Source organism: Myotis yumanensis, unplaced genomic scaffold (assembly GCF_028538775.1).
Source record: "Myotis yumanensis isolate MYYU_CA2020_CCGP unplaced genomic scaffold, mMyoYum1.0.hap1 SCAF_3, whole genome shotgun sequence".
Lineage (NCBI taxonomy): Eukaryota > Metazoa > Chordata > Mammalia > Chiroptera > Vespertilionidae > Myotis > Myotis yumanensis.
Genome location: NW_027223754.1, coordinates 210,415,027 through 210,429,312, shown reverse-complemented (window position 1 = coordinate 210,429,312; position 14,286 = coordinate 210,415,027). Strand labels below are relative to the sequence as shown.

The window sequence follows — 14,286 nt, the reverse complement described above, 5'->3', positions numbered from 1 at the left end:
AACCCGGAACCCTTCAGTCCGCAGGCCGACGCTCTGTGCACTGAGCCAAACCGGCAAGGGCTACAGTAAAGCCCTTTAATGCCCACTCAGCGATGCAGTAGGTCCCACCATTTGCCAGCAACCCTGCAAAATGGGACCTGCCCCCACTTCACGAGACTCCCAGAAGGGATGGGACTTGGACAAAACCCCTGGTGAGACAGGAACAGGGTCAGAACCTTATTTTCATTCCTTCGCCCGCTAGCTAGACACTGGCACAGAGGGAGAAGTACCATATAGTTTTTGCCCCCCGAAGAGTTGTGGGTCCAGAGAGATGGGCAGCTAACAACCATCCTATTCACAAGCGTAACCGTGGCCTGAGGAGGCACGAGGGCTCGGAGCTGAACTGGGAGGGTGAATAGGAGTCCCCCGGGAAGATGCAGGAGGGGCATTCAGGCAGCGGGAACAGCTTGTTCAGCTGCTCAGAGGCCTGAAATAGCAGTTGCTGGAGGGATCTGGGAGCAGCTGGTGATGCTGAGGCTTAGAGTGCGGCACGTATGTGATGAGAGAGAGGCCGGCTGTGCAGGGAGAGCCTGGGCCAGGCCAGGGGGCTGGGCTTTGTCCTGAGTGCATGACCAATCCCCGCGAGGAGGAGGAGGAATGGCAGGGCAGCCTAATGAACAGGGGCACCGACCTGCAGAGGCAGGGCCTCCCTCCTACCCCTGCCCTGTACACCTATGGCAGCCCGCTTTCCCCCATCCCCTGCACCCACCTTGGCTCCACCTTAGGTCTCTTTCTCTCAGCAGCCCAAGCTGGGACTGACTGCCAGGGGGCCCCGGACCCCATCCCAGCTGGGCATGATGTGTTGGCTGTGAGGCCTGGAGTAGGTGATTTTGTCTCCCTGGGTCTCAGTTTCCTCATCTATAAAATGGGGGCAGCATTAGTCCCCGCCTCCTTCCTCAGGGTCAGCGTGAGGAGCTGGTTCTGACCAGTGTCCAGCACAGTGCCAGCCATGGCTCATTTGATGCCTCCCCTCTGCCCTCCATCAGGTGAGCCTTCTCCCAAATGGTCCCCCACCCCGTGCCACCAAGCTTCAAGAACCAGTACTTGATGCCCTAGCCGGTGTGGCTCAGTGGATAGAGCGTCGGCCTGTGGACTCAAGGGTCCCGGGTTCGATTCCGGTCAGGCATGTACCTTGGTTGTGGGCACATCCCCAGTAGGGGGTGTGCAAGAGGCAGCTGATCAATGTTTCTTTCTCATCGATGTTTCCAGCTCTCTATCCCTCTCCCTTCCTCTCTGTAAAAAATCAATTATATATATATATATATATATATATATATATATATATAAAAGAACCAGTACTTGAGAGCCAGAACTTCTGGCTTTGAGTTCTTCAGCTGCCACAGTTTGTGTCTAAGAGGCCTTAGACAAGCCACAACCTCCCTGGCCCTCAGTGTTCTCAGAGGCAAATGGAAAATGTTGGGGGAGGAGGGACCCGGGCAGCCCCTCTGGCCCAGGACAACCCAGGCTGGCTCTCCCCACACACAAATAGCTCCCAGGTGCAGAAAGGGCACATCAGGGCCCCTCCCCCACCCCCCCTGCCATGTCCCCTCTGCCACCCCCAGCCCCTGCCAGGGACATCCTGTGCCCTGGTGATGTCACCAGGCCCTGGGAGCCCTGGCTGGCGGTAGCTGACAGCACTCGGGTAGGATTTATTTTTAAACTCTCAGGGCTGGGTCAGCTCCCCGCCCCCTCCCCTTCACACCCCACCTCATTCTGTTTACCCTGTTTCCCACCCCCCAGCTGAGCACCCAGGGCAGTTCTGGAAGGTTCTCTCCACACATACTCTGTTGCCTGACCCACACTGACCAGGCTTCTGAGGGGCCGTGAGGAGCCAGGCCATTGGCCAAATCTCCATCACCACATCCAGACCTGCCGAGGTAAACAGATGGGCTCCTGGAGGCGGACTCCAGCCTCCTGTGCCTCCTGAAGCCCAGAGAGGGCGAGAGACTTGCCGAAAGCCCCACAGCCAGGGCTGGGGGTCATCAGATGGCTCTGCAGGCACCTAGAACCCCAGGCTGAGCCTTGGAGCTGTCACCAAAACTTGATTTGAATTCATTTAAAAAACAACAGGTTTTTGCCAGTGGGCCTCAAGGTTTCTTGATGCCATGCAGCTCAGATAAGCTTCAGAAATAGACTGGGTGCTGGGGTACCTCCCAGCTGCACACAGCCCTCACCCACACCCTGGGCAGGATGTGTGTCCATCACAATTGTGACACACCCTCTTAAGTGACTTTAGGCTAAGGACCTGTCAGCACCCTGAGCTTAGAAATTTATGCTGCCCTAGCAAGTCACTCAGTGGTTAGAGCATCGGCCCACAGATAAAAGGGTCATGGGTTCGATTCCCTGTCAAGGGCACATACAGGCTCAATCCCTGGCCCGGTCGGGGCACATTCAGGAAGTAACCAATCAATGTGCCTCACATCGATATTTCTCTCTCTCTCTCTCTCTCTCCTCCCTCCTCTTCACTCTAAAAAAAATCAATGGAAAAAATATCCTTGCGTGAGGATTAAAAAAAAGAAAGAAATTTATGCTGATTTATCAGTTTCATATGTTGGCCTTTTAGATAAGATTGTGGCATAAAATGAGGTTCTCCTGGAAAAATCCATTTGAAAATGGCAGCGTTGATTCCTCTATCCTCACAACTGCCTGGGGAGGCTGGGCACGGGCCAGAACCCTCTTTCGGCAAATGGGGAAATGAAAGCCCAAAGGGGAAGAGTGATTGTGTGGTGGCTGGAATCCAGGGCGCTCTGGCCTGCAGCCCTGTGAGAGCTGAGAGTGACCTACCTTACGAATACACAGCTCAGCCTAGAGTTTTTGGTCGAAGACACCCCTGTGGCCCAGAGCACCCAGCGAGGACAAGCCCTGAGAACAGTGGTTCTCAACCTTCTGGCCCTTTAAATACAGTTCCTCATGTTGTGACCCAACCATAAAATCATTTTTGTTGCTACTTCATAACTGTGATGTTGCTACTGTTACGAATCGTCATGTAAATCTCTGATATGCAGGATGGTCTTAGGCGACCCCTGTGAAAGGGTCGTTCGATCGCCAAAGGGGTCGCGACCCACAGGTTGAGAACCCCTGCCTTAGAATCTCCATGTCTTGATAGTTCACTTCAGTGCAACACAGACTCTGGACCCAGACAGACTCAGTTGGAAGCCCGCCTGTGGCATTTCTTGGCTGTGTGACTTTGGGTGAGTCACTTCACCTCTCTGTGCCTCAGTTTCCTCACCTGTAAAGTGAGGATAATAATAGGAAGCATATGGAGGGTTGTGGGAAAGACTGCTTGACAAACTGCCCGAAAAGCACTTAATGGCTGGACACTTAGTGAACATTTAACCAATAGTAGATCTTATTAACAGTATTATTATTATTATTATTATTATTATCCGTGAACAAGCACTCACTGAATCTTTACCCTGGCAGCTCTGCTCTGGCTCCTGGGAATCAGACATGGCCTCTGCCCCCAAGTGACTCAGAAGTCCAGAGATAAGGGCCAAAGCTGCGGGAGAGGTCACTTCTGATGGGACATCCGGGAGGGCCTCCAGGAAGAAGCGACCTTGCAGCTGGGCCTGGAAGGGTGGCCTCTTCAGGCAGTGTCTGGGAGTAGCCATCAGGAGTTGGGAGATGGCTGCTCAGTTGGTCTGGGGGGAATAATTGAAGAGAAAACCTCCTGACTAGACAGGGGTGGCTGTGCGGGGAGAGGCCGAATCAGCTCAGGAGCCCTAACCCTCAGCAGCTGCTTTGCTTTGTCTTCTGCCACTACTACCCATACCACCCTTGTCCCCCAGGGGGTCACTTGAGGCAAAAGAGCAAGAGCCAGGTGGCTAAACAGATGGCTTGTTACCAGGAGGTTAGGAGCCAGAAAAGAGGGAACCTGGGTACCCCTCATTCCCACATCCCAGCTGTGTCAATAGAAAGTTCGCCAGAGCAGGTTCCCGTCTCACACGTCACTTCATCTCTCTGAACTGGTTTTCTCGCCTGTAAAATGAGAGTAAAGATACTTTAAAGGGCTGTTGCGAGGACATAATGAACAGGTATATGAAGCGTCTGGCACACAGTGCTTCATAATTATATCTCTTAAGGGAAAGAGCCAGACTGACTCTCCGTGGGAGGAAGTGGGGAGGCTGGGAACCGGCTCCTCCAACTTAATCCCAGCCCCCTGACCCTCAGGAAGCCCACACAGGTCAGGTGTGAGAATGAGGGAGGCCTGGGGGTCTGAAAGCAAATCAGTGCCAATCAGGAAGCCCAGGGTGCTCTGGGGCAAAGATGGAGAGAGAAGATGCAGCTACCCGGTGCTGGGGGCTGGAACAGAAGTGGGGTGCCCTCAGGGCCCCTCTTCCCTGGAGTCCCCCATCCTCCTCTGCCAAGGTGACAGCAGCCTGTCCTCACCCATGGACTCCCAGATGTGGACACACACACCGTCATTCAAACACAGACAGACACACATGCATACCCAGGAACACTCACAGACACACTTCAGGTCACAGGCCTCAGGGCAGCGGGGCCTGGGGAAGCCGGTTTGATGGAGCAGAAGGCTGCTGATTTCCTGTCCACTTGTTTTTCCCCCCAACCCACACACTTTCCACCTGCTCACACCACCCACCACTGGGACCCCACCTCCCAAAAAAGTTCTTCAGCCTCATTCTAACAGAGCAGCCACAGGGTTTCAGTTCTTGCTCACATTTTTGTCCCCTGTCGACAGATGAGGAAACAAACTGGAGGCTCAGAGCCAGGGCCAGGCTTGTCAAAGGCATGAGGGGGCCTGGAGGAGGCGGGATGCAAACTCAGGCTCACTGCACCGACTCCAAGTCCAAGGCCTTCCAGAGCCCCTCATCCCCGTCCCTCTACCACACCTCCTCATGCCTACACATCCGCTCCCTCCCCAGAAAGAGCCTAGAAGTACAGGCCATAGGAGGCAGCCAGCCCTCTCTTCCTCCCAGGCTTCTGTGGATCCCCTGACCCATGTTTGCCAGTAGAGCCACTGGGGGACAGTCAGGGAGGGGGGGGGGGCGGCGGCGCTCGGGGGTAAGACGGTGAGTCAGCTGGTGCCCCACAGCCACGCCTGGCCCAGCCCTGGTAGGCTTTGCTGAGAGGACAAATCTGGAGGCTGGATCCGAGGTCACTGCCGAGGGATGTGTCTACAGCACCACCTGGTGGTGATATGGCACTCGGGTCACACCCAGCCCTGGTCCTGTCGTCTATCCCTGTGAGGTTAGCAGGTATTTAGTGAGCAGCTACTACATGTCAAGCACTGGGCGGGCCCTGCACTGAGGATGGGGCTAGGCTGAGAAGGTCCAGGGGACATCACTCTAGGCCAGTGATGGTGAACCTTTTGAGCTCGGCGTGTCAGCATTTTGAAAAACCCTAACTTAACTCTGGTGTCGTGTCACATATAGAAATTTTTTGATCTTTGCAACCATAGTAAAACAAAGACTTATATTTTTGATATTTATTTTATATATTTAAATGCCATTTAACAAAGAAAAATCAACCAAAAAGATGAGTTCGGGTGTCACTTCTGACACGCGTGTCATAGGTTCGCCATCACTGGGCTAGGCAGACGGAAGAGCAAGTTCGACGGCTCTGAGGTGAGGAGTTGGGTGTAACGCAAGAGGAGCAGAGGGGTCAACATGACTAGACCTGGATGCTGGGGTGTAGGGAGGTGGGGGAGTGGACGAGGGTGGTGGCCAGGTCTCACAGGGCTTTTTGGGCTGCAGTGAGGAGTTTGGACTTATTTCTGGGTGTGATGAAGAGCCACAGACTATGATGGATGGTTTAAACTTTACTTTAAATATATTTTTATTGATTTCAGAGAGGAAGGGAGAGGGATAGAAACATCAATGATGAGGGAGAATCATTGATTGGCTGCCTCCTGCACGCCCTCTGCTGGGGATCAAGCCTGCAACCTGGAACCCTTCGGTCCACAGGCCAACGCTCTATCCACTGAGGCAAACCAGCCAGGGTGGATGGTTTAAACTTTAAACGACTGCTGTGAGGAGGCTAGAAGGGGAAACTAGGCCCAGGGCAAGGAGAAACACAGCAAGCCTGGCCGGTGTGGCTCAGTGGCTGAGCATCGACCTGTGAACCAGGAGGTATCGGTTCAATTCCCCATCAGGGCACATGCCCCGGTTGCGGGGCTCGATCCCCAGTGTGGGGGTGTGCAGAAGGCAGCCATCAATGATCCTCTGTCATTATTGATGTTTCTATCTCTCTCTCCCTCTCCCTTCCTCTCTGAAATCAATAATAAAAATATATTTTCAAAAAGATTAGAAGTTATGAGTTTGAGGATCAACCAACCCAGAGGGGGTGGCACCAGGGAGGACTTTCTGGCTATGGAGGCATCTGAGCTGGGTCTTTTTATTTTTATTTTTATTGATTTGAGAGGAAGGGAAAGGGAGAGAGATAGAAACATCCATGATGAGAGAGAACCATTTTCTATTTTATTTTTATTATTATTTTTTCTTTTTGTTAATCCTCACCTGAGGATATTTTTTCATTGATTTTTAGGGAGAGTAGAAGAGAGAGGGAAAGACAGAGAGAAACATCGATGTGAGAGAACCACATCGATTGGTTGCCTCTTGTACCAGCCCGACCAGGGCCCAGGCCTGTGAGGAGCTTGCAACCATGGTACGCGCCCTTGAATGGAATTGAACCTGAGACCCTTTGGTCCCCAGGCTGATACTCTATCCACTGAGCCAAACCATCTAGGGCTGGATGTGATAACGTCTAAGGTCTTTGTTGTCCAAAGCCTCTGACCCTGGCACCCAAGAGGAGAAGAAATGGCACGAGGAGGAAGAAAGAGAGATGGGTCCAGGGCTGTGTGGGGACCAAGGAAGAGGTGGGAAGGAGGGTGGGGTGGAGCAGCAGTGTGGTCTCGGGGAAGACACGTCTCCTCTGAACCTGTTTCCACATTCGTCAAACGCAGTTACGGTGCAGGTCCCGGCCCAGCATGTGGAACAAATGTCAGTCTTTTCCTGCCCACCACCCACTGCTGGGCCGGGCCTTGTTGCTGCTGGCCAGGGTGGCTAGGGCAGCCCATGGAAGATGTCAGATCGGCACTGATCTGGCTGTTTTGGCTGGCTGACCTCTGCTGGCCAAAGGGAGGTGAAGGGTGGGGGACAGGTCCAGGCAGCACCAGCACCGTGGTCAGGAGATCGCCGAGATGGCAGAAAGATGGCCCCAGGGCTTAGGAGCCACCAGGCCTGCGTTAGAATCTCAGCTCTGATATGTAGCAGCTGTGAGCGCTTGGGCAAGTCACCTAAGACCTTACGAAGTCTGTTTCCTCTATAAAATGGAGAGGCCCACCCTCGAGTGCTGAGGGGCTGGAACAGAAGAGCAGTGGGGAATGTGCACCCGGCTCAGGCTCTGAGGACTGGCTGAGATCCCTTCTTCCTCTGCTTTCCTTGTAGCCCACATGGGACCAGCATGGGCCTTGGAGCAGCACCAAGGACCCACTCACCCCTCTGCCCCTGAGTCCGGACTGGAGTTGGCCTGGAATCCAGGCCCAAGTGGATGCCCCTCCCTAGCCTGCAGACTCAGAGTTGGGGGAGGCTGAGCATGGCGCACTGTGCAGCCCCAGCTCCTGCTGACAGAGAAACTGCTCACAATAAAAGGCTCCTGCTCCACTGGGCCCAGGTGTCAGCCTGCGTGGTTGGGAGGCTTCGCTGAAGTGAGAAGCTGATGAGAGCGCAGGAGGGGCTGGCTGGGGGCACCCACCCTGAAACCTGTTTCTGATTTCCTTTGCTGCTTGCCCCTCTCTCCGCCTGGCAGCTTTCCCGGATTAGCTGCTGACGCCAGGAGCTGCCCAGCCTGGGGAGGTGTATGAGGGCTGTCCGGTAGATGGGAACACTCAAGGAAGGGGGCCTGTGCTTAGCTTTGGAAAATTTGTCCTCCAGGGAGCTGGGAGGTAAGAAGAGCTGAGTTGTGTCGGGTACTCACATATTTGAGCAGCACATCCACACTGTAAAGATAAATAGCTCAGGGAGGTGGAGGGACTTGCCCCAAACCAGCCACACATCTGGTTGGAACCTGGCTGCATCCCGCTGTCTGCTGGACCCACAGCTGCTAGGTCTGCAGGGCTCATCTCAAGGTAGGTCAGTACCATCTACATCATGGCCACAGTGGCAGCTACATGTGTTGAGCGCCTGTGAGGACGGTGTCCCATTCTACAGATAAGGATGTCATAGGTGCTCAAGATTCCGGAGCTAGAATGAGGGGGAGGCTGAGCTGTAGGCTTTGTAAGCTGTAAGGAGGTGGAATATGAGACACTACCCTGATCCCAGGCTGGGAATAGTCTGCCTGCTGTTACTGTTTTGGGAATTCCAATTTGAAGATTTGAAACCCACTCTGGGTATGAATTTTAGTTCTGCAGCTGTGATTTGGGGCATATTACTCTGATTTCTGAGCCTCAATGCTTATTTGTAAAATGGCCATTTTAAAAAGTCGACCTTGTCCTGCCTGGGTGGCATAGTTGGTTGTGGGTTCAATTCCCAGTCAGGGCACATACCCAGGTTGTGGGTTTGATCCCTGATAGAGGTATGTGCAGAAGGCAGCTGATCGATGCTTCTCTCGCACATCGATGTTTCCCTCTCTCTTTCTCTAGAATCAATAAAAAGCATATCCTCAGATGATTAAAAAATAATAAAAATGAAAGTCCACCTTGCCAGCCTATCTCCAACCTCCAAACACATGTCTTCCTCCTTAGCATTACAAGTGGTTCTTGGCCCCTCAAGCAACAGGGAGCCTGAGCACCAACACCATGCAGCGAGGGGGTTGGGGGGTGGTGGGATGGAACGGGACAGAGCAGCCTTGGCTGTAAGAAGGCAGCCCTTCCAGATCTCACCGAGGAAGAAGACACTTGGGCTCCACACTCGAGGCACCAGAGCGAGAAGCATGACAAGATGGTGGAGCTGGAAGAGGAGAGGGGGACTTACAGGGGCACTGCCACAGGTGATGCACCCTATGGCATCACCCCTTAATGCAGCGGTTCTCAACCTGTGGGTCGTGAACAATGAAAATACATCCTGCATATCAGATATTTACATGACGATTCATAACAGTAGCAAAATTAGTTATGAAGTAGCAACGAAAATAATTTTATGGTTGGGGGTCACAACATGAGGAACTGTATTAAAGGGTAGCGGCATTAGGAAGGTTGAGAACCACTGCCTTAATGAAAGCCTGTGGGGGGGGGCTGGACAGCCCTTAGCAGGGGACCTGGGGACACCAATGCTGAGTGAATCAGTAACAGCAGTGCAGGAGCCCTGCAAGTGGCTGCACTCGCATATTAACTTGTTTTTTAATTGTGAAGTTCACATGGCCACAGACAGAAATCGGGCAAAAGGAGAAAACCTCCAGAATCTCACCAAGACCCAACTCTTCTAGTGTTCGTGTTTCTGTGTGTGTGTTTTTCGTGGTTGCCATCAATTGTTCCGTTTGGGAACACTTTTCATGAGCAGGTCCCTATCTTTCTACCAGTTGTACAGCACTTTACTGTTCAAACTGTTTTTGGTCTGATGTTGTCCTTTCTCGGTAAACTGTGAGGTAAGCAGGAATTACTTCCACCTGGCAGATGAGGAAACTGAGGCACAGAGTGGTTAAGTGACTTGGCCAAGGGTGCCTGGCTAGTGATGCAGGAGTGCCAGGGATAACCCTCAAACTCCCAGGCCAGCGGTTCTCAACCTGTGGGTCGTGAACCATTTGGGGGTCGAACGACCCTTTCACAGGGGTCGCCTAAGACCATCCTGCATATCATTTACATTACGATTCATAACAGTAGCAACATTACAGTTATGAAGTAGCAACTAAAATAATTCTATGGTTGGGTCACAACATGAGGAACTGTATTTAAAGGGCTAGAGGTTGAGAACCACTGTCCTAGGCCAACGTGCACACAGGGGAGACACAGAGGGAGGAGGACAGAAAAGACAGCCCCACAATTCTCATCTCAAAATATTTAATTTTGCTTTGAAAAGGTTACATTCCCGGCTTCCCTCCCAGCCACATCACTCCGGCCCACCAGCAGTGACACACTCGCACGCACATACGCACATAAGGCCAACGGGCTGTGGTCTGCTTCTGCCGTTGCCAGCTGGGAAGAAGGAATTTTCTCCTTGCCTCCTTCCCCCAACACAGGTAAGAAAAAGGGGCTCGCTGGAATCCCAGCTCCCAAAGGAGGACGCAGAGCCCCACACACTGTCACATCACATGCACTTAGAAAAATAAAACCAAGTGGTGATCTGGCATCCCCAACACCACAAAATAGCAACATCCACCTGGAAGTCATCTTTGCCATTTTCTAGAAAAATTTATTGCACTTAATTAACAGATGTTAAAGGAGCTCTTGGCCCTTTGTGTTACGTGAAGCAGAGCTCGCAGGGCCTGGGAAGGGCGCTGCCCAGAACAAAGGGGCCCTCTTCTGCGGGCTCCCAGGCCTGCCACCCAGCCTCAGGATAGAGGACTGCAGCCGCCCCAGCAGCCGCTCAGCAGGGTGACACTTACCCAGTCAAGGTTCACTGCTCAGTGCCTTCTCCAACCTCAGGATCCAGACAAGCAAACCCCTATCTACCTTTGGCCAAGGGTAACAGTTACCCAGGTCCTCCACAGGCTGCTGCCCATTGTGAAAGCTCTCTCAATATATATATTTCTGTGTCTAGATATACATTTATTACATTCTTACAACATTCTAGCTCATTCATGATTTGTCTGTTCTGAGGTTGCAACAAAGCTGCCAGGAAACGGAGGACAGGGCGCTTAGGAAGGGATGGTGCTTCCCAGCCCATCACAAACCCCGGAAAGCCATTTACTTTGGCTCCTCTGGCCTCCAGTGCTTTTTAGGAGATGTCAAAGATTTGAGCAAAGGAGCCTCAGTCTTTGGCTGTCAGCCCCAAGATGGAGAGGGGCCAGGAGGGAGTCAAGGAGACTCCCAATTCCATGATGGAAACTAGCAGGCGCCAACCCTCCCCTGAAAGGACTCGATTCTCGGGCCTGGGAAGGAGACACACTTCCCTGAGCACTCCTTTCCCCTCATGTCCACCTTCATGGAGAGCTCCTTCCTGTCTCTGCTAGGCCCTGGCTCCAAGGAGCTCTTCTAGAAGAGGCCAGCAGCCACATTCTTTCCAAGTAAGCACTTTGGGAAGGAACCAGCCGCCCACTGCCTGGGGGGGAAGGAGGGGAGGGCTGTACAGGCAGAAGGCGGGACAAAGAGAAGATGTCAGGCCATTACCCCACCCATGGGGATCAGAACATGGACACCATTCAGAGATTAAGTCTCCATTCTTTAAAAAAAACAAAACAAAACACAAACCATACACTTTCTGGCCAAAGAAAATGAAGAGCTTTTACGCTGGAAGCTCTTCTACTAATAACAAAATGAGAACTGCCCTCTTGGTGGGTCGCCAGACCAGAGGGCGAGTGCCCGGGCGGGCGAGCTGCCCAGGGCAGGACACTGACATGCCGGATGCAACTGCCCTGTTGTGGTTACAATAGAGTGAAAAGTGTGAACATGGTTTTTATAGAACCACAAAATAAAAGTCAGGGGCCTGGAGAGAGTCAGTGACCTCCCTTGGCCTCAGGCACCCTTGTCAAGTCCCCAGGAGAGGTGGGTATGTAGGTCCCCAGAGGACCATGGCGTTCCCCTGGGTGCGGTCCACGGCCAGTGGATGGCGTCCCCGGGTCTTAACATGTTATATAAAGTCTGTAGGGGTCAGAGCCCGGGTCTTGGAGCTACCACTTTAAATAAAGCCAGTGGAAAACATGACAAAGTGTACCCGTCACCTCTGACCCCCCTTAACCACAGGCTGCCTGGCCCTGAGCCAATAAATGCACCTATCTGCAGGTGCTCGGGCTGGCCACAAGGAACAGAGCGTTCCACAGATTTCCTCAATGAATCTCCCGGGCGGAGCAAAAGGACGAGTCCAGCCAGACACAAGAGAAAACAGCTGTGAGGTAGAGCCACAGCTGCAAGGACCCCTCCACATACCACGGCCCGGCTTGTGTGGGTGGCCCACATCTTCAGGGACCCAGCTGAGGGGACTCTAGTGGATAAATGTCCCGAGAACTGGCTGTTCCATGAGTTGTGCTGTGACCCTGGCCGGCTGTCCTGCCCAGCAGGTGGCTCTAGGCAGCTTGCACAGGGAGGGATCTTGAATCAAGAACTGGGAAGCCCTCTTCTTCTTTCCTCTGGCCTGGCCCACACTGGAGAACAGAGCAAGACAAAATGGAGACACATGGCCCAGCTCCCTGCCCGCAGTGTAAGGGGCTGTGGAGGCTGGTTTTCTGAACACCATGCAGGTGGTGCATCCTGTCTCCAGAAAATTAAGCTTCATAGATGAGGGGGGTTTTCCTTTTAAATCCAAGATCTGAGATTGATCACTGGGTGAAGAGAAACAGGCCTAGAGGCCCAGTCTAGTAGGACAAACAAGATTCAGGTGGTATCCACAAGTGACCTGGAGAAGAGGAGATGCAAAAGCCCCTCTCAGCACTGTGATTAGGGCTCAGAGTCTGGCCAACCTGGGAGTCTCCTTCACAGCAGACAAAACATAGACAGCCGACTGCCAGCGCCTCCTCCCTGGCTTCCAGGCCTCGGAGCCAGAGTAAAGGGGTGTGGGAGCTAAGAATGGCTGGGTGCATTTCTGCCGCAGGCTCCAGACCCAAACCCCATCCCCGGCTGCAGAGACCCGGCTCTGGTGGGCTGGTACCCATGCAGACACTATGGAGGAGCAGGCGTGTCTTTCTACCGCTGAGGGAGATGGAAATGGATGCTTCTCTCGAACTTTCTGGGGAGGGTGAGGTGGACCATGGACAGTCCACCTGGAAACACACCCTGCTACCTGAGAAGACGTGACAACGATGGACTCGTTCTGTGGAGACCGAGGGAGAGTCAGGGCAGCCTGAGCCCCTGGGAAAGGAGAGCTGTCCTCCAGAGGCCCCTTCTGATTCAGTTGGGACATCCAAGAATAGAAACTAAGGCTGATGCACCCGTCTACGTCGATTCCCTCGCGGCTTCACCAGTGAGGAGGCTGGCCCCCTAGGGAAGTTGCCCCGTGCGCTGGCCATGTGATAATGAAGCTTGAACGTGACCACTCCTGGAGCAGGTGCGCCGCCATTGGCCCTCGAGGAGTCCTAAGTCTCCACATGTGTGTGGGGTTTCAGGGAGCCCTCAGGCAGAGGCTGGGGTGTAGGCAGCGCGGCCTGGCAAGGCATGAGTTACAAGGGCCCGTACTTGGTCTCATACTTGGACACGATGGTCTTGCACTTGCCCACCTCCTTTCGTAGCTCGGCCACCTCCGTCCGCAGGGCCGTGTTCTCCTTCTCCAGAAAGGCTGCCCGGATGGTGATCTGGTTCTCCTTCAGGCGCCGTGCGTCCCGGGACCGTTTGGCAGCCACATTGTTCTTCTTGCGTCTTGTCCAGTACTTTTCATCCTGTGGGGAAGTGCCCTCTGTTAGTCTTTCCTCTTTTCCCACAAGGGGAAAGTACAGCATTGGTTCAAGAGCCTCTCTCCTCCTGCCAGCAAGCCATACCCCAGATTCCTCTTTTTTTTTTTTTTAAATATATTTTATTGATTTTTTACAGAGAGGAAAGGAGATTGATAGAGAGCTAGAAACATCGATCAGCTGCCTCCTGCACACCTCCCACCGGGGATGTGCCCGCAACCCAGGTACATGCTCTTGACCAGAACCGAACCCAGGACCCTTCAGTCCGCAGGCCGACGCTCTATCCACTGAGCCAAACCGGTTTCGGCACCCCAGATTCCTCTTATCACTCCTCTGGCGCAGTCAGAACGGAAGTGGGGACCCAGGGAAGAAGATGCATGTGCCAAGGACAGCAAGGGGCCCTCCCCTTCGCCAGGATGAGAAACAAAGCGTCCACGAGGAAGCGGTGGAGGGAGGGGCCTCCACTTGCTGGGAGCCTGACCTGTGCTGCTCCAACATGAAGCGCTGTCCACACCTGCCGCCCAGGCATCTGGGTTATGGCTAAGGTCCAGTCTCCTGAGTGCAAGTCTCGGCTCTGTCCCTCACCAGCAGTGGGACCATGTGAGTTCCTTCCCCTCTCCATGTCTAAGGTTCCTCATCTTTACGCTGGGAATAACAGTAACTACCTCATAGAGTTGTCTGAGGATTAAACGAGTTAATGTGTGCACAGTGCTCATTACAGTAAGGATCACATCCAGGTTTACATGATGATGAAAGCCTCAGTAACCGCCCGAGAGGCAGGTACAGTTGTTCCCATTTTACAAATGAGGAACC

The 14,286-nt window shown here is 53.3% G+C and overlaps 1 protein-coding gene across 8 annotated transcripts in view; it reads right to left on the bottom strand.

Moving 5' to 3' along the window:
- Positions 1-3,304: 3,304 nt before the first annotated feature.
- Positions 3,305-14,286, bottom strand: part of TEF (TEF transcription factor, PAR bZIP family member) — a 29,268-nt gene continuing 18,286 nt past the window's right edge. For 3 of the 8 annotated variants that reach the window (XM_070411202.1, XM_070411203.1, XM_070411201.1), the window contains 2 exons: positions 13,303-13,461; positions 3,319-4,017 (listed from right to left, as the gene is read on the bottom strand). In XM_070411202.1, coding sequence (XP_070267303.1) covers positions 3,925-4,017; positions 13,303-13,461 — 252 coding nt within the window. In that variant the 3' untranslated portion in view covers positions 3,319-3,924. Of the gene's footprint in view, positions 4,018-9,977; positions 13,462-14,286 lie in introns of those variants that run through there. The other 5 variants (XM_070411199.1, XM_070411197.1, XM_070411204.1 and 2 more) reach the window with 4 other exon arrangements.